This window comes from Motacilla alba, chromosome 1 (genome assembly GCF_015832195.1).
Source record: "Motacilla alba alba isolate MOTALB_02 chromosome 1, Motacilla_alba_V1.0_pri, whole genome shotgun sequence".
NCBI classification, from domain to species: Eukaryota; Metazoa; Chordata; class Aves; order Passeriformes; family Motacillidae; genus Motacilla; species Motacilla alba.
The window spans coordinates 5,842,971-5,861,516 of record NC_052016.1 but is presented as its reverse complement, the minus strand read 5'-3'; the positions used below and the strand labels follow the sequence as shown (position 1 = coordinate 5,861,516).

At 48.5% G+C, this 18,546-nt stretch overlaps 1 protein-coding gene across 1 annotated transcript; it reads right to left on the bottom strand.

Annotated features, from left to right (window-relative positions):
* Positions 1–1,852: 1,852 nt before the first annotated feature.
* DIPK2B (divergent protein kinase domain 2B) lies at positions 1,853–17,833 on the bottom strand. The gene is made up of 5 exons (XM_038150314.1): positions 17,428–17,833; positions 12,350–12,614; positions 5,942–6,115; positions 4,086–4,374; positions 1,853–2,836 (listed from the first exon to the last, which is right to left on the bottom strand). Exons 1-5 carry the CDS (start codon positions 17,652–17,654, stop codon positions 2,496–2,498), a joined length of 1,296 nt encoding a protein of 431 aa, XP_038006242.1. The 5' UTR covers positions 17,655–17,833; the 3' UTR covers positions 1,853–2,495.
* Positions 17,834–18,546: the final 713 nt, after the last annotated feature.

Here is an 18,546-nt window from a genome sequence, read left to right as displayed (position 1 = left end):
GTCTTACATGAACCAGGCCTCTGTAATCAATGTCTGCAAAGAAACTGGTGGAGAACACAGCTCCCAATGCTTTAATAATTTGTAAATCCACAATTTTGTTATTTTTAATCATGAGTGGGTTTTTATTTTATTTAAATTCATATCAAAGTCTATTAAAAGCAGTGGGGAAACTCCTCTCAGCTTTGAATCAAGCCCTGTAAAAATAGATGCTACGTGTCTTAAGGCTTCTTCTGCAGCCTTGCAAAATGAGTCCAAGCAGCAAAGTAAAACTCTTCTGTTTCTGTCCTCCAGCTCTTTAGGGCTGTGAGTTACCAGGGCCTCTGGGACACCTCTCTGTCCTTTTGCCCAATGCTGGGCTATTCCTGAGTGATCTGGGCTTGCTCCTGGCTTCTCTGCTGAGCACACACATCCTCTCTGTGTTTCCTGTGTGTTTCCAGCACAGTGTGGGATAATCTCTGCAGGAAAAGGAGCTCAGAGCTAACACCCAGCTCTCAGGTAAACCCACTCCCCAAAAGATTGGAGATGCAGACAGAGTCAAGAAAAACTGATGGGAGCAGGTTGTTAGGCAGCCTTGTGTATCTCAGTGAAGGACATGTTTTTCTTTCTGGAAGAGAGCCATGATGTAGAAATAGACTGAAAGCAGGAAAGAGGGCTGCAGCCATAGCTGAGGCTGTATATTTAGACCTCTTTGCTGTCTGACCATCTGGGCCTGCAGCTAAACTTACCTACAAATTATTTTCACTGTTTCTCCATCTTGAGAGGTAAAAGGTGCACTTGATACTTTATGCCAGGAAGAAAGGCAAAATAATTGTCCTGAGTCAGATTTCCCCTGTGTCAGACCTTTGTGTGTGGTTTTGGATGCCCAACCTGTTCCATCAGCCTTCACCCACACCTGCCTGGAACCCCAGGCTGGATGCTCTGTGTGCACAGAGCCCCTCACAGCCAACACAAAATCTGGAATTTCATTCCTTCTCTGTACAACACAAGTCAGAACAACCACTGGCAATGCAAATGCTCTCACGTCTTTTTCCGCCTTCACATTTTTAACAATTTTTTTGAACCACAGCTAGAAGAAGACTCTTTCCATGGTGAAAATTCTTGTGGATGATCCAGAAAGCCTCATTTCTCACTTAGCACAGTCAAATTTGCTCAAATTGTGACTCCTGTGTGCCTGGATCCCAGGAGAAAGCCCCAAACTTAGGTGAGGTCTGTCTGACCCCTACACATCAGGGAAGGTTTGTTGTGGGCTTCTGACACCTCACAGGGAGCTCACATGAGGGGGACTGACAGATTCTGGGTGACAAAAGTTGTGTTTTGCCACTTTTGCAACCATCTCATGCAAAATGAGGCACCTGGATCTAGCCCTGGTTTGACAACTGCTGTGAAATGTTTCCAGAACCGCCCCAAATTTTAAGTGCCTGACTCACTCCTTTGGGGACTGGCTTACCAATTCCTCCTCTGGAAGGCAAGTGGATGAGGATTGCTGTAGCTCTTGCTGATCAGAACTTAGATCTCCCCAGCTCTTGGGGGGTGCCCCAGCACCTACACTGGAGTATTGAGTGTTTAGTAAGTCTTGTCAGGCTCAATGTAATTCATGTCTCTCATCCTCTGCCTGTGTTCCTTCTCCTCTTAAGGTAATTTTCCCATTTGAATGGTTTTGTGCAAATGGTTCCTCCACTTTAGAGAGAATAATGTGAAAACATCTGCTGAACAAACCCATCCCATAGCTGGAGTTCTTTCCTCACCTTAAACCAAAGTCCTGTATTAGTCTCTGATTACTGTCCATTGACTTGGGAAAGACTAGAAGCAATTATATTTGGGGATTAGAGAAATTAAGTCTCAGGAGACATGGAACCTTTCAGCTTTTTAATGCTTTCGATAGTGTCTTTTTGTTCTGTGTGTCACCAAAGTAATAAAATTAAAATACTTTATAAAAGTGAGCTGTGATGGGTGATGGTACAGAACTGATCTGGTTGTTCCATTTATCTATGATTCTTAGCACATTAAAAATAGCCACAGGGAAACTCTTAAATGCATCCATCCATCCATCCATCCATCCATCCATCCATCCATCCATCCATCCATCCATCCATCCATCCATCCCATATTTTTATATATCATCTCCATCAGAAAGAGTTTCTTGGCAATAAAAATCCTCTATCAAGCTGGTTGTGAGCATCCTGCCTTGCTTTTCAACAAATGGCATGGGAAACTCTTGCAAGGCCAAAACACGAGAATGAGATTTATTAATCCTGTGGCCCCTTGTCAGTCATGACAATGTTAATAATCCATAAACCATACACCATGCCTATATCCTACGTAACAAACGCATCTCTGGGAGATGAATAATAAATCCCATGTGCACTCTGCTCCCTCCTACACCGAGAACGCCCCGGATTCGGGGCAGCTCTTTCCAGCCACCCTGGTTCCTTCTCGCTTCCTGCGCTGGGAGGGGGCTGTCACCGGCCCAGTCCTTGCCAGGGACAGCTCCTGTGTCAGTATTTGTCACTGTATCTGCAGTCAGGGTAGCGGTAGGCGAAGCGGGAGTCGCAGGACCGCAGAGGTTTCAGGATCTCTGCCAGCTCCGCCATGGCCTCGCTGGCACCGCGGTCGTCACCGAGGCCGCGGGCGCAGCGCTGCAGGAAGGCATCGATCCTCTCCTGCACGGGGGGCAGGAACTTCCCCGTCAGCAGCTTCGGAAGAAGGTCTTGACACACCAGGACAAGGCTGTGCTTCTCCCTGATGGAGTCACAGGACACAAATGCAGACTGGCAGTCCACAGTCAGGCAGCTGAAGATGTCTTTATACTCCTGTTGGCCGTCGATCAGCTGGCTCCCTGTTGGGGACAATTAAACCGCTTGTTAGAAACATAATAGTGATCCCCTGGACAGTCAGAGATATCTGTGCCTCTGTGTTAACATGGGGTTTGTTACTCTCTAAAGGATGTGACCAACTTTCACTACAAATTACGCAGTGCTGAAGCTGTGTGTGTGCCAATTTTCTTGCCTTTGAAATATGTATATTTTTCTGAATGACAGAGCTCTTCAGAACTGCCTGTCAGAGGAACTGGAGATGAGTCTGTCGAGTCAAGCTGATGCAGAAAAAAATGAGAATTGGAGTACAAATCTAAAATGCGGAGCTCCTACAAAAAATTACCACAAATAGCCAGACCTGTAATTTTTTCCATGTTAACCAAAATCATTACATTGCAACAGCATCTCATCTAGCTGAAGTCAAGTTAACAGTCATAGCTGTTGGGATAAGAAAAGGAAATCCAATGGAAAATTTTCTGACAGCTGCTTCTGCATATTCTGAATACTCAGCTGAATGTGTGAGCTGAGGAAAAACCTTTTGAAAATCTGAATATTCAAAATGAAACTGTTAAATTATTGGATGAATAGTCTTTGACTAGCTCTACTTGCAGGAGTAGACCAAGGTAACCTGTGAAAATTGAATACTAACCCTTGATTTTATGTAAAAGTGACAAAAAGGGAGATTTTGTTATTATTGTTATAAATAATAATAACCATTATTAGTCAATGTGATAAATGCCTGTAAAAAGGGTCCAATTTGACCCACTACTTAGAACAAATGAAACTACAAATTTTCTGCTGGCAAATACTGACATTTGCATGGCAAAAGTTTGAAAAAGAAGACATCAAATGAGAGCATGCAGCACACCGTACACACTGAAAGCTGCTGCCAGCTACAGAGTGGCCACGAAATCACCGACTGCACAAACGCAACACCCGTCGCCTTCCCGACTCAGAGCCAGGATATGGCAGGAGCAGCTGATGGTGAGTCTCTCCGTGAGCTTCTCATCATTTAATTGAGTACAGGGTGTTTGGTTAATTAAAAAAAAAAAAAAAAAAAACAAAAAAACAAACAAAAAGAAAAACCAAAAAACAAACAAAAAGAAAAACCAAAAAACAAACAAAAACAAAAAAAAAAAAAAACACCCAAAAAACCCAAAAAAACCCAAAAAAAGGCAGCAGTAGAGCCAAGGGCAGAAGGGGAAGGATTTGTCTGCCCTGCCTCCCGAGCCCTCCCGTGACAGATGCGTGGCCACGGAGCCTGCTGAGTACCTTCCTCCTTGTCGATGATGCCCAGCGTGCTGGCATCCCGGATGAACAGATGCCCATTGCTGAACACGCCGAAGGTGCCAGCGTCCACGTGGGTGAAGTAGAAGAAGTAGTTGAGGTCGTTGGTGGCCATGGAGCGCAGCACGGCCAGGAGCTGCAGGGCCAGGTCTGCGGCCACCTCGGGCGCCGCGCCGAAGAAGTCGCGCAGGGGCCGGGTGCTGGCGCTGACCAGCAGGCGCCCGCAGGAGCCCAGGTACCGTGGGAAGGGCCAGCCCTCCACGTCGGGGAAGATCTGTGGGCAAGAGCAGCAATGGGGGGACTACCCCTGCCCTCTGCCCATGCACCCACCTCCCTCTCAGAGTGCCCTCTCTGGCTCCAACAGCAGGGTTGTGTTTTGGTTCTTAAATCACCCGTCAACCCTTCCTCGCCCATCCAGCCCTAGCTGCTGGGAAAGGTGCTTACTACCCCATCCTGGAGGAGTTAGGATGCTTTTTTCTTTTTCTTATGGTTCTTTTTTGTAACGGAGGAAGAATCTGGTATTTCGAGACTCATTCTGTAAGAGAGACTAACTGGAAAGTCCAAGATAATAATAGTTTTCAGATTCATGAAAATTTTAGCCACAGAACAGCTAAATTTAGGTGTCTTTGATGGGTCCCTCATGAGCACTGAACAGATGAAGTCACAGCTTGGAGTTGAGGTAAGGCTAAAGCAGTTTTTGCTAATTGGTGAGAACTGCCAGGCTCATTTGTAAGAGACTTTGCAGTCTCAGGGGCAGAAGTGGTGGGTGTTTGCTCCAGTGGAGACACCTGGGCTGGGCTCCCTGCCTCCCTGCAGCTCGTGCCAAACTGTGTGACTGCTGAGCCATGCCAACACAAAGCTTTCTGCCATTTGTGTTAAAGCTCATCTGTGTCCCCAGCACCTCAGACCCTGCCAAGCCATTATGAACTCATCCAGTTTCATGTTTAAGGTTACTTCTCCCTTCTGCTGTGAAGGCATTCTGGGCAATCGTGTAAAAATCTAGCTTTTTCTTTTTGGTATATTTTTCTCATCTCTTCAAGTTGCGTTCCTGTGTCTTCAGACTGCTAAGGGCCACAGCTTCATGTCTCAGTGACCCATAACTGGGGTGGCTGAATGACCCCCAGGAGCCTCCCAGAGCCCGAGCACCATTTCCCCTCCCTGGGACCACACAGAGCCCTGTGAGTTGCTGAGTGCAGAGTGGCCTTGGGCCAGAGATGGATGATGCTGCCACTGCCATATTTTCTTTGTGGAATCATGAAGGGTTGCAAGAACCAGAAGTGAAGATTAAAGGTGGGATGGGGAAAGGTGAGGATTCTCCCTTGGAAACATAAGGAAAGAGAGGAGCTGCATGCCAGGCAGGTCAGAAGGGGTCCAGGGGAAGGATGTGAGGCTTCCCAGATCACCACCTTCAAACCCAGAGGTTTGAAACCCAGAGCCAGTTACCAGGGGCAGGCGAATGGAAAACAGAGCACTGGCATGTGGAGCATGGGAAATCATGCTCTTTCTCTTCCAGAAACAGGCTGTGATTTTATGTAATGCATTAGCAGTGCAAACCTAACACTTTGAAATGCTGAGGACGTGTAAAACCCTGGATTTCACAGTGCTCTAGTGCAATAATGCACCTTGGGTTCTCTATCTCTCCCCAGCCTCACAGACTGATGCAGGGAACACCTCATGAGCCTGCCAGGCTTCAGCCCCATAGAAGAAACACGTTTTTTGAAAGCCAGGGAGCTGCCAAGGGCCAGGGCTGGGACTCCTCTGCTGCTGAGGCTGGCACACATCTCATGCAAGGGTTTGCTTGTGAGGGGTTGTGTTTCAAGCTGGGGCAGGCTGGCACGTACCTGTAAGAGGATGGGGTGTGAGTTCACTGCCAGGGTGTACAGCAGGCGCAGCTTGTCCCGGTCCGTCAGGTGATCCATGTAGATGCTGCCGGCGTCCGGCACCTCGGCGTAGCGCCGCACGATCCTGTCCAGGAGGCGCTGGGACGGGCAGCGCAGCATGGGGCTGGACAGGCCCTGTGAGAGGGGAAAACCCAGCAGGGATGTTTAATTCCAGCCTGGGACATTGCAATGTGCTTGGGTCATGCTGGGGGTGCACACGCACCTCTGTGCTCTGCCCACTGTGCCCCTGCTTGCTGCGGCACAGCTCCGAAGGATGTGGGCACACAGAGCATCTCACCCTTCCCAGGAGAGGGCCTGTGACATCCAAAAATGCCATTTCCCAACTCAGGTTTCAAGAATGGCTCCCATTCCTGGGCACTGCAAACCTCATATTCCCCCCACATCTCTCCACACCATGGGACTCTGTTCTGCCTGGGTTTCCAGCCCTAGCACTCCTGGTGGAGGCCCTCCAGTTGTTACGACAGTGAGTCACTTCCCTCGTTAAATAATCTTGGGATCACTTCGTTATTTGTTTAACCTGAGAGCAGCTTTCTTGGAAATACTATTTGCTAAGGTCAGTAAACATGCTTTAAAAATGTAAATAAACATTATGTGTGAGTATAAGCACAGGATATGTTCTCTCTCTGATAAACTCATGCATTAACTATCAAAACCAAATAGCCTGTGTTTATTTTTTGTAAATACCAGCAACAAATAGAGAACTGTTGGGCAAATGGAGTCAATTATCACTGTATTTCACCCTTCAGATTTGGAGGTTTGGCTTGTAAAATTGCATGAGCAATCTATGGCTGGGATAAATGGCATAGAAAATTATACCTTCACAGTCAAAAATGGCCTTTTTTTACTTTTCAGTTAGTCTTCCTTAATGGCCAAGAAGAGTTTATATATGGAGAGTTGCCCACAGTGGCACAGAAGCACTGCCCTGACATGCCTCTGCTGGGGAAGGGAATCAGGTTTTTTAAGCCTCTTATTAAGAATGATCCCAGTAGCCAAATTTGCTCTTTTGAGTTTTGTTTATAATTTGATGGCTGGGAGATGTGCTTCAGAGGAAAGGGAGGTGGAGCTCACGTTGCTCCCTGCCATCCTTCATGCTGAGAGCAAAGATGTGACGCAGCATCTCCCCAGGTCACGTGGCAACTCTGAGGTAGGTCCTTCTCAGCCCCTCCTGTGCGAGCTGTTCACTTGGCACAAAACACTGAACCACCCAGCCGTGGCAAAGAAATAAAGGAACGTGGAAAGGATGAGTAGGACACTTTCCCAGTTGGAGGAGGAAAGGAGGGACTGGGTGTCCCACGGCTCTTCCTCTGCATCCCCGTTGGCCTCAGTGAGATTCCAACCACTCCTTCCTTGGCCATCAGTTGCACAAAACAAGTCCAAAATGCCAATAGCTGGTCAAAGCTACCTGAGAAACTCAACCACAACGGAAGTGTTGTTTCACAAAAACCAAAAAACCTTTCTTCCCAAAAAGAAAAAAAGTATTTGCCAAAAATTCTACTCAGTTCCTGTTGCAAGTCTTCATACACTCCTCTGGTGTAGCCTTATGAGGAAAACTTTTTCTCAATTAATTGTGTAAAACCATAGAAGAGGTGCAGGGGGAGGGATGGTCATGGATTTCTGTCTTGCAGCACTTGCAGGAACGTTGTGGCTGACTCTGTCACTTTCCCTTTGGAGGAGAAGTGATAAAAAATGAGCAGAACAGAGCATGTTAAGTAAGAGATAAAAGGTGGAGAAAGTCTCTTGCAGCTCTGTGTGTATGCAAATATTTGCAACCAAAGTTAGAAAGCCTTGCTGCTTCCAGGAGTCTGCAATGCGAAAGCTGAGGCCCTGAAGAGTACACAGTGGGAACATAAATCACAGCGGCAGAGAAGGCATGGACGGTGTAATTAGGGTTTTTCTGAGGTCAGAGCTCATCCTCTTAATATAAATGTGGGCACGTGCTGCCCGTGGTGCTCATGGCTGCTGGTCCCCTGAGGAACTCTTTCCATGGAGGTGTGGCAGCAGAGGAGCAGGGCTGGGTGCTGACACCTTTGCATCAAACATTGGTGCAGCTTCCTACAGCTTAATGAAGCCCTGACCCACAAAAACTGGGCAATGGAGCCTTTTGATTTCAGCAGAGACAGACAACAGCATAAAGCTCAGCACCTGCTTGATTGTTTCAGTGGAGAGGGGTCTCACCTTCCTGCAGGCTGATGGAAACATCTCTACAGAAGAAAAGGAGCTTGAGTTGTAAAACTGTCAGACAAAAACTGTCAATGGAAGAAAAATGTGAAGAACACATACTCGAAACACTGGAGATACAGATTTATCTGAGAATATCTTAAGTTCTTTGCAGTGACTTATCACCCCAGAGAATACGACCTGACAGACTACCTGATGTATTGTTTGTGATTGATGTGGAAAGCTTCTTATTTATTTTGATTAAATTCCCACATTTCTATATCTGATAGGGAGCAGTTCCTGCAAAGCCTACCTCCACCCAGCTGAGAGTTTTTAAACCCTATTACGCAGTACAGGATGCATTTTAAACTCCATGAGTTTATGCATATGTAGCATATGCACAGACACGCTCAGAATTCACTTGGATGTAAAGACAACTTGTGGAAGACTTCTTGTTCTGTTTTCTTTTCAGTCTGCCCAAGGAGGGATGGCCCAGACCAGGAGCACAGCTGCCTCCTGCCCCATGAGCCACTACTTGGGTCCAGCATCACCAAACTACCAGGTTTGGGATGGGTTCCAGGACGATGTAGGTGTCAAAGCACCTACATCTCCTGGTGATGTGAATCCAAGGGTTTCCTTAACTCCCAAAAGAAAGCAGGTAAGAATGCCCTGAGAACCTCATCCCCACTGCCAGCAGGTTTATGGAAGTCTCTGATGATGAGGTACTGGGTCAAAGAGGTGGCAGGTCTAGGTGGTGGCTCTGGGAGGCCCAAAGTGCCCATCCTTCCCTAGGAGGGACAACTGGACATGTGAATGAGCTGCTGCCCCTGAGCAGCAAGAAGAGGTGTGGACTGGACTCATATTTGGAGTGCTGGTGCATCTGCTGTGGGCAGGATGAGTGGTTGGTCAGCAGTTGCTGGTCAATAGTTGCTGGTGAGTAGTTGCTGGTCAATAGTTGCTGGTCAATAGTTGCTGGTCAGTAGTCTCAAACAGTCCATCCTAGAGAGAGGGTCTGCAAATGCTGGATTTTCACCTTGGTACTGCTTCCCTCTATCCGCCTTCAGCATTTTCCAGGCTGTGCTGTGTAGGCAGGGCTGTAAATTTTCCCTGTGGGTGACCTGTGCTGAAACTAACCTGCTTTGTAGCCCCTCCAGCAGGAAAGCACCCAGAATGGTTTGAGGTGATGAGCTCCTGGAGCAGCAGCGGGTGTCTGGGGCTGCTGAGCAGGCTGAGCCCCAGCTAAATCCTGCTCATCTCTGAGGCAGGCTGGATTTTAAGACTGAAGACTTTGCTGCATCCAATAAAGATTTTCACTGTGGCTGGTGAAATAATCGCTGTGGCAGGCGGCTCAGCCGATGGCTGGGTCAGGCAGGGCAGGCAGCGTAAAGTGGAAAAACATCACTTCATGGTCTGTCATTTTGATTCGAGCACGCTGTGGTTTGTCATGATGCTCTGTCTATCAGACAAAATTACCTGGGCCCATCAGCTTTCCCCAGTGCTGCTGTACAGGCTAAACTGCAGGGAAGGGAGAACAAGCACTGCTGTGTGACTGCAGCTCTGTGAAACAGGCTGGGCATCCTGTCAGGCCTTGAGAGAGGTGTTCTGTTAACACCTCTGAAAAGAGGGAGAGCGGGACAACAGAGCCATAAGAGCAGTTCTTGAGGTAAGTATTTGAGGAGATATGGGAGCCCCAAAACCCCCTCTCCAGTGGCTCCTGCTGGGTCACCAATGTGTGTCTGCACAGCAAACACTGCAGAGGGGCAGCAGTGCTGGGCTGGGCGCTGGCAGAGGTGCTGGTGGGATGGCCTGGGAGGAGGGGGATCCTCATCCTTGTGGGGCTGGATGGGCTGGGAAGGTCAGACTGTAACCTGCGGTGGCCCACACAGCGGGGCTGGGATGGGGTCTCACTCACAGACTCACACACACAGTATGACTGAAATGTTGTTGCCACTGGCTATTTTTCAAGACCACTGTGAAACCAGAAGCCATTTTGCAAAGCACATGCCTGATCTTAAAAAGTGATTGCTGCTGAAATTTGGTGATGAGGAAGTAGGTCCCAGGGTCTCTGGATCACTATGTTTCTCTGTGTATTCAAATCCATATGCTGTTAGAAGGGATTTAAATTCCAATTTTTGTTTCTCTGATTGATTTACAGAACCAAAGGACCGTGAAAATATGACCAGAGCAATCCTGAGGCTGATGTACAAAGGTCTGGGTCTCCCTGCAGCCTCCCATGCCCTTTCCAACTAAAAAGCTGCAGGGGTTGATGAAATGTCCCAGGGAGTTTGTCACTGGGCACGTCCCCCCAGGCTGGCCCTGAGATCACTTCAGAGGTGCCCTGGATCTGGCAGCAGCTCAGCTCCTCACTGCTGCTGCCCAGGGGAATTCCAGGAGAAACTGGATAGGTGCAAGGGCAGGGTGTCCCAGGCAGGGTCTCTGGTGGTGCTGTGTGTGCATATGTGCATCCATTTACGAGTGTGTGCCCGTGTGTGCAGCCCTGCCAGCTCAGCTGGCATTTCAGACTCTGGGAGGACAGGGTAGGCAAAACTGTAGCACATGAAGAGCCTTTTAAGGAGAAGGATTTGGGCTCAGCTGATGATTTAGCTTTGCAGCAGGTCTGAGATACCACAGAGCCACATTTCTCCAGCTACTTTTTCACCCAGCTCAGCAAATTGAAGTTTTAAGCCCTCGATTCCTTCCCTTTCCCTCAGCACTGCTGGGGAGCAGGGGGACAGCACAGTTTGGCACAAACACCTGGGAAACTCCAGCAAGGCTGGAGGACCTGGCAGCCCAACTCACCCTCCTGCAGGCCCCTGCAGTGCTGCCAGGGGCAACAGTGGTGGCCAGCAGATCCTGGGCAGCCTCTGCCTGCCAGCCTAAAGAGCTGTCCCTGCCCACAAGCTCAGGTGAAGGTTGCTCTGAGTGGAACTGAGACACCATGCCCTTTCTCTAGTACCTCTTCTGAGGTTACTAAACAAAGTGCAGTGTAGCTTTGATCCAAAAATCTTTTCCCTGTCAGGCATGTGCTGCCCAGGAGGGTACTGGCTTCAGGGTGACCTGCTGTGCTGGACTGCCAGTGATTTGAGTGAGTCCTTTTTGGGGCAGTCCAGGCATAGCCCCAGTGTATCCCTCCCTCTCTCTCCTAAGGTGTGCTGCTCCACAGGGTAACAGTGGAGGAAGAACTAAAGCAGCATAGCTTTAGCACTCACCCAAGCTGAGTGGATGCAGCGAGCAGCTGCCTGTCTAGAAATATAAATGAAGTCACTTTTTCACAGTCACTTCTCTCTTGGAATGGAAGAAATTCTGTCCTTCTTTGTCTCCCAGGTCTTGTTCAGTGCATGTCCAACCCCCACCCTGGCCCCTGCCCTTTCCAGGGGTTATTGTGATGTTTTGCTGTTGTTTGGGTGGGGTGAGGGGGATGCCCTGTGCTGTAGCTGCCCATTTACCTGGTGGCGTGACCCACACTCACCGTCCTCCTGTCCTGGCTTCACCTGTGACACCCCAGGACTGTGGGAGAAAGGGCAGTGTGCTTCCTTGTGCCTGAGGTCATTTGCTATGGATGGCAGGAGAATGAGTAATCGAGGCTTTGGCTCTGACTGCCCATGCCCCTCATCCTGCCAGCCACAAGCAAGAGAGACCCACACTGACTTGGCCTCTGGCCCAAAGCAAAATCGCTTTCAAGGCACTGCTGCCCTTGTGGGTACAAATTCATGATCGAAAAAACCCCAAAACCCCACAATGATGGAAGCAGCAATCTCCCCACCAGAGCTGTTACCACATTTGTGTGCACAGCCTGTTGTCATCCCTGTGCCTGAAGCTGCCTGGTGCTGTGGCTTTACGCAGGACTTCAGCTTCAAGCTGCACAAGGAGCTGGTGCTGGGGCCAAGCCCATCCCAGCCCTGTACAGGCTGTGCCATGGCATTACCTGTGGCTGGCAGGGCTTGGCCTTCAACTGTGGCGCTTTTCTTCCCATCAGGGCAGCATTTTGGCCGGTGGGCTCGGCTGGGGGCACACAAGGCCCCATTGTCACTGACCGAGCTGAGCGCCAGCCGCCACCCAATCTCACCCTCCAACCAGCAAGTTACCCCCACATCCCCACCAGACCCTTTGCACGCCCCTAAACCCCACGGGACCCACTCTTCCCCGTGCTCCCCCAGCTGTGGTGGGGCACCAGAGCCGCCGGACACAGACCTGGACCAGGTCGGGCGTGAGGCGCTTGGCCCGCAGCCACTTCTGGAAGCGCTGGGTGCGGCGCAGGGCGCGCTCCAGGCTGCAGCTCTTGGTCTTGAGCAGGGAGGTGCAGATGCGCTTGTCCGCCCGGTCGTGCTGGTATTTGGAGGTCAGGCGGGTGATGTCCACCAGCCGCCAGCTCTTGGCATCGTCCGTGTAGTTGCCCGAGTAGCTGAGCAGGGAGCTGGGCGGCAGCTTTAAATGAGAAGAAAGCCAGGTGTCAAACCTGCCAAACCAAAAGGAGAGCCCCACAGAGAGCGGGTTAAAAGCCACACGGACACAGCGCCCGCCCCGCTGAGCTTCTTCTCCAAGCAGGCCCCTGGGGCTTCCTGCCATCACCTGGCAAAGGCCGAGTCACCCTGGCTGGGTGGCCCCAGGGTGAGCAGGCTGAAACCATCAGCTCAGGAAATGTGCTTTGGTAAAAAATTCCTTCTTTGCTTCCCACTAATACCATCCCTTGTCACAAATGCTGCCATGGAGTGAAGGGTAAAACACCCAAATGGGGTCTTTTGGGTAGAGGGAGGGAGGAAAGGAAGAGGGCTACAGGGTTTTGGTTCATGGAGAATTCTTGGTGTTTTAAAATTTTCCTATTTCTAGAGAAAGTGTCCCAAAAAAGGACTACTTGACACTTTAAAGGACCTTCCTGATATTAAAACCTCCTGACAACAAATGTACTTGCGAATATCAAAATGATCTCTTGTTTTGAGGTTGTGGCTTTTGTCACTGCAGGGGTCTACCTGTGTCCCCCAACATCCCTGACTGTATTTCAGCAGCCAGGATGAGTGCCCTCCCTGACAGCAGCAGAGTTTGGGGTGTGATGGGGGGACAGGGCGTGCATGCCCTGGGTGTGCAGTGCCTCTGTAACCATGGAGATCTTGCACTAATTTGCTCCCCCTCCACAGGCACAGGAGGGGAGCATATGGGCTGGGTAATTAGGTGATTTTTTTTTTTTTTGTTTCAGCAGCCCCCTCAGCCCTGCCCACACGCGTGTCGCGCACACCAGAGCCGAGGAGCGCGGTGCCTGCTCTGGGAGGGTGTCTGTAACCTGCTCTTGGAAAATGGCCCAACTCTGACCTTTGGTTTGGCCAACATCCTGCTCTCACTGCCTCTGAACCCTCCTGCCCTGAGCTCCTTGTCCAAGTGCATAGGAAAGCACGTCCTAATTTAATCTCACCCTAAATTAAAGCCGGTGGCTCAGAAGTGAAACAGGAGAGGCAAAAGGTTCCCTGCAGGATTAGCCTAGCTGGAGTTTCAGACAGCTTACAAGACATTAACAAATCTGAAAGCTAAAGCTGGTCGCTCCTTTCAAGTTCCACTTGGGAAATTGGCACAGAGAAATTTGGGGAGGATTAATTTTCTGTGATTTCAGGCAAATAACTGACTCAGTGACACGCGCCACCATCTGCAATCAGGAACTGATCAGATGATCCCTCCTGAAGGCAGCACCCCACTCCCTTTCCCACCGCAGACCCTGTGCAGCTCTGGGGCAGGCACAGGCGCCCAGGACGAGTGAAACCCTGGTGCTTCCCCTGCTTTACCTTTCAACTCCTGCCATGTGCCTCCTTCCAAAAATTTACCATGGAGAATGACTAGAAGTGGGGGAACCTTGTGTGAACGGGTTGGTGGATTCCCCCATTTCTGCTGTTTGGGCATTTTGCCTGATACGAAATTGAAGATTCCCTACAATTAAAGCACCTGACATGATAATAAACACTTTGTTTGGGTTTGTTATTTTTTTTTTGTTTTGGTGTTTTGTTTAGGTTGTTTTGTTTTGTTTTGTTTTTTTGGTCTGGTTTTGAGCTAGGATTAAAGAAAAGAGAATAATTGCTGTGCCTCACTGTGATTGTTGTGCATGAGGACCCCTCCCAGTGCCTAATCTGCAAAGCGGGCACAGCGTGCCAGGCACGTACAGGGAAGAGATGGCTCTGGGCTGGCTTTCTCTTTCTTTCTTTCTTTCTTTCTTTCTTTCTTTCTTTCTTTCTTTCTTTCTTTCTTTCTTTCTTTCTTTCTTTCTTTCTTTCTTTCTTTCTTTCTTTCTTTCTTTCTTTCTTTCTTTCTTTCTTTCTTTTTTTTTTAAGTTAAACACAAATATGCCTTGTGACTTGACTCAAGCTTGTGTGTTCAGGGGAGCCCAAATCAGGCAGAGAGCAGGAAAATGCCGCCTCCTGTGTGCAAGCAGCACATGGATGTGTGAAATCCAAGGCTGAGCATTAATTTGAGAGTGGATGGAGTGATTCCCTCTGCAGATCTCTGTGGGGAGAGCCACCCTGGCCTGGGAACCTGCCATGGGCTTCAGCAAGTCTGTATTTGGCATCATTTCTGGGCAGCACAGCGCTGGCCTGGCACATTTGCTGGATACTTTCAAGATTCATCATCAAGTTGTGCTGTAACCACTCCCTCTCATACAAAGCTTTTTAGCTAAGGGCCAGCAAATCCTCTAAGACCTTCAGTAAGATCTATGCAAATACGTGAGTCACAGATTACAGATTTTAGATCAGCCCAGAACTAAATGCTGAAGAAATCCAAACTAGTTTTCCTTTGTTTTTTTCCTGAATGAAATTAGGTATTTTGTTTGAGCCAAAATAATTTTGCTTGCATTTGGAATTTCAGATTTTTTTTTTTTAAATAAGTAAGCTAAGTCTTAAAAACAAACAAAAAATAAAGTAATAACCTATAAACCCCCTTCTTATTAAAGCACTTCAGCTTTTTCACTCTTCTTTCCCATTATTTTTGGACAAAGCTCAGGACCAGCATTGGCACAAGTCTTTGAATAGTTTTGGTCTGCTCAGTTCTGCGGTATTTTGAAAATCTAATACTTTACAAAAACTTCCACTGCACTCTGCTCTCAGTACAGTTGGTAGACAGGCTTGGTGTCCTCATTTACAGATGGATAAAGTTGGGCAAATATAAGGGGAGTATAGAACATTAGAGCACAAGATGAGTCACCAGCCATTCTGGGAACAAAACTCACATCTTCTCACTGTGAACGCATGTCAGAGCTCCCAGAAATGATGGAGAATTAATGATGCATGTTCTAATGTGAATTAGCACAGAGAAGCCCAAGTGCCATCCACCTTTGCGAACACGTGAAAAGGTACGAGGGTGGATCAAAGAGTGTAAGCACCAGTGAAATTTCCCTAGTTTCAGCTCCCACTTGCCAAAAAATAATCCCAGTTTTTCAAGAAATGAAGTGGGAGAAAAAGTTTTACCCATGCAAAGGAAAGCCTGAAGCTGAGTGACTGCTCAGGAGAACATTTTTAAGTTCCCCTTCCCGAAGCGCTCGCAGCAGAACTTCACGTTATCACTTCTGTGTGGGAAGCCAGCTGCAGGCTGGTGGGAGAGAAGAAGAAGTGTCTGGCTTAGGGAGCCCCTCTGTGTCCCCTGAGGCAGAAGTATTGTGCTCCCACATGTTTGTGGCTCTGCACTCCTGGACCCCAGTGGGACCCCGTTCCTGCTGTCCCCTGGAGGAAAGCCAGCACGGGGCCCTCCTGCCTTGGCTCGCGCAGCACCTCTCTCCCACAGTGCACTGTGCAGCTGGAACCCCACAGCCAGAGGCACTTCTGCTATTTTTGGCAGGGCTGAGGGAACCTGCATGGCCCCAGCCTCCCCAGTGGCCAAGTGGGAGTAACCAAAAGGGAGCTGCTTTGTACCTGGCAGCAGTTCCCTAAAAACCCTGCACCGGTGAGCAGTAAAGGGGCCCAGCAGGTTGGGGCAGGAGCCAGCTGTGGTGCCATCCTGCTGCAGGGAATAAAACGCAGAGCAGACACTACCCTGGATGCACCCCTGGCCCCTCAGACCCACACCAGCCTGTCAGCCAGCTGAGCATGCTGGGCTGATTGCAAATCCACGCTGCATTTTGGGACAGGAATCCAGGCTGGGCCGGGAGAAACCCAGCACTCAGCCCTGTGCACCCCACACACTGGTGGCACTGTGGAAAGCCAAAGGGCAAACAAGGACTGGGACCCCCAGTGTGAAACAGCAAGGAGTGCTCTGGCTCAGCAAAGCCACAAGCTGCCTTTTTCCAGCAGCAGTGGAAGGATGGATGTCTGGTATTACAGGTCCATCCCAGACAAACCATTATGGTTTTACGATGCTGCATTTTATAGGATAGTTTAAGATAAAAATGGTGATTTGTCTAATACTATGCTACTTACATTATAGCATTAAAAATACAATTTTACTGTAATAATTTCTTCTCCCCCAGGCTTTTATATCTATAAAAGAAAGTGCATATGGCTCTATAAATCATATCAGACCCAATAAACCCTTCCTCTGCCAAGCACTGCCTTTAACTTTTTCCTCAAATACAAGTGGCAACATTTTCCCCGCTGTCATCAGATACGCTCTGCTTTTGAGCCTAAAAATGATTGGATTGGTCCAATGACCACTTGGACAGTGTGTGTCTCATCGACAGCAAGGCAGATGCAATTTCTGCCTTCATGTTCTCACACAAATCTCCCCAAAATGTACCAGTAATTTAGCTGCGTGCTATTTTCGAGCGTGTGGGTAACCTCATGTGCAGAAGTCCTCATGCCTGAGGCAGGTTTAGATCCCTTTTGATCTAAGTTAAAACGTGAAATTCTGCACCTGGTACAAAATTATACAGCATGTTTGTATGTTTGTAGTTAACATACTCTGTTGGGAACCTACAAAGCTGAACCCCCTTTTACCTTTAGTCAATTGCTCATAATAAAATACTTCCAGTAAATCTAAACAAGCTGATTTTTTCCTTCCCTCTTCCCTTCCCCCATTTCTGCCTTGAATTTTTTCAGAGCCCACCTCTAGACAGAAATTTGTGCCTTTTACTTCTTTCAAGTTATAGTTTAGGGCTGAAGTCTGATCATGTTTGCATTGCTGTAAAAGAAAAGAGACAAAGCACCAGCTTACAGGCATTAATTAAAACACTAAGTGCTGTAATGGCAACTGGGTGCTAAGTTGCTCTGTGCATTGTTGCTCATGAAAATACTTGGAAATTCTAACAGGCAACTTTCAAATTACTGTACAGAATGCTTTAAAAATTACTCTGCTGAGTTTCTGACCTTATCTCCTCTTTAAAGAACTTCTTGCATATGGATGTCCCAATGCAGGCGTTGCATTTATCAAGTCCCAGGAAAGTCCGGCCAAAACTGTAGCTGGGTTTGACGTGGGGCACAGGTGGAGAAGCTGCTGCTGCTGCTGTGGAAGGGTTACAGCCCAGAGCCAAAACCAGGAGCAGCATCAATGGATCTGCAGCTCTGGAGCAAAGGCAGCATATCCAGCGCCCCATCTACAGTAGTGGAGAGCTCTGCTTTTTGCAAGTTGTGTCTCTCTAGGATTTCAGCCTCTTTTTGATGACTTCAGCCTGCAGTGGTGAGCCCCGAAACACAGCAAGACACTCTGGGTGCAGGAGACACTGCTGTAGTCCCCATCCTGCCAGCTGGTCACTGGCTCTCTTGGCTTGAGGTTTGGGTGGGAAAGATATGCTGTAGGGTGGGGAGAAGGAAATACATGGAGGATGCAGATAACTTGTGTTGCCATGGTTATCTTTCCTTTCCTTGTTGCAGCTGCTTTGGCCCCTGCTGACCCTCCCATCAGCCGACTTGGAAAACAACACGAAGGAGTGCTCATCTGCTCTTGGTGCAGACAAATGAAGGATATCCTGTCGCTAGAGAAAAGGGCACATGTGGGACACTTAGTAAAATAAGTGAGTTGGGAGGAGTAGTAGCATGGCAGAAATGCACGTTTTACCAGAAGCCAGACCTTTGGTGTTGCTTTATTCCTGGAGATTTGTGATGGCGTATGACATGACTTCTTGGATGCTTCCTTGGCCCTTCTCATGAAAGGCCGTCAGGTGCAATCATCACTGTTGTGTTTCATGAAAACAGCATTGTTTAGCAGTGCTTGCACCACAGAAAGCAGGATAGCCTGCAGCTTTCCCAAAACTCCCAGCTGATAGAGCAGCCTGACCTCTACACCCCTCTTGGAAAATGAGGTTTTCAGCAAGACCTGTGTGCTTTGGGATGTCTTTTCTTGATGGTCCTGGCACTGGAAAGAAGCTAGAGAAAGGGATGGGGGCGAACTCAGGAGAATGTCAGACGTTTCAAATACTTAGAGATTACTGTGATCACACCCAAAGTGGTTCTTGTTAGAACAAAGACTTGGAAGTTACAGAAACTGGT

What these genes read in the sequence shown, in the direction of transcription:
- DIPK2B (XM_038150314.1), bottom strand. Translation starts at nt 17,654, where the DNA reads ATGGGGCGCTGGATATGCTGCCTTTGCTCCAGAGCTGCAGATCCATTG. An exon ending in TTCTTTAAAGAGGAGATAAG is followed by an intron (nt 12,615 to 17,427) that starts GTCAGAAACTCA and finishes TTGGTTTGGCAG; the next exon opens with GTTTGACACCTGGCTTTCTT. An exon ending in CACACCCCATCCTCTTACAG is followed by an intron (nt 4,375 to 5,941) that starts GTACGTGCCAGC and finishes TCTTGCCCACAG; the next exon opens with ATCTTCCCCGACGTGGAGGG.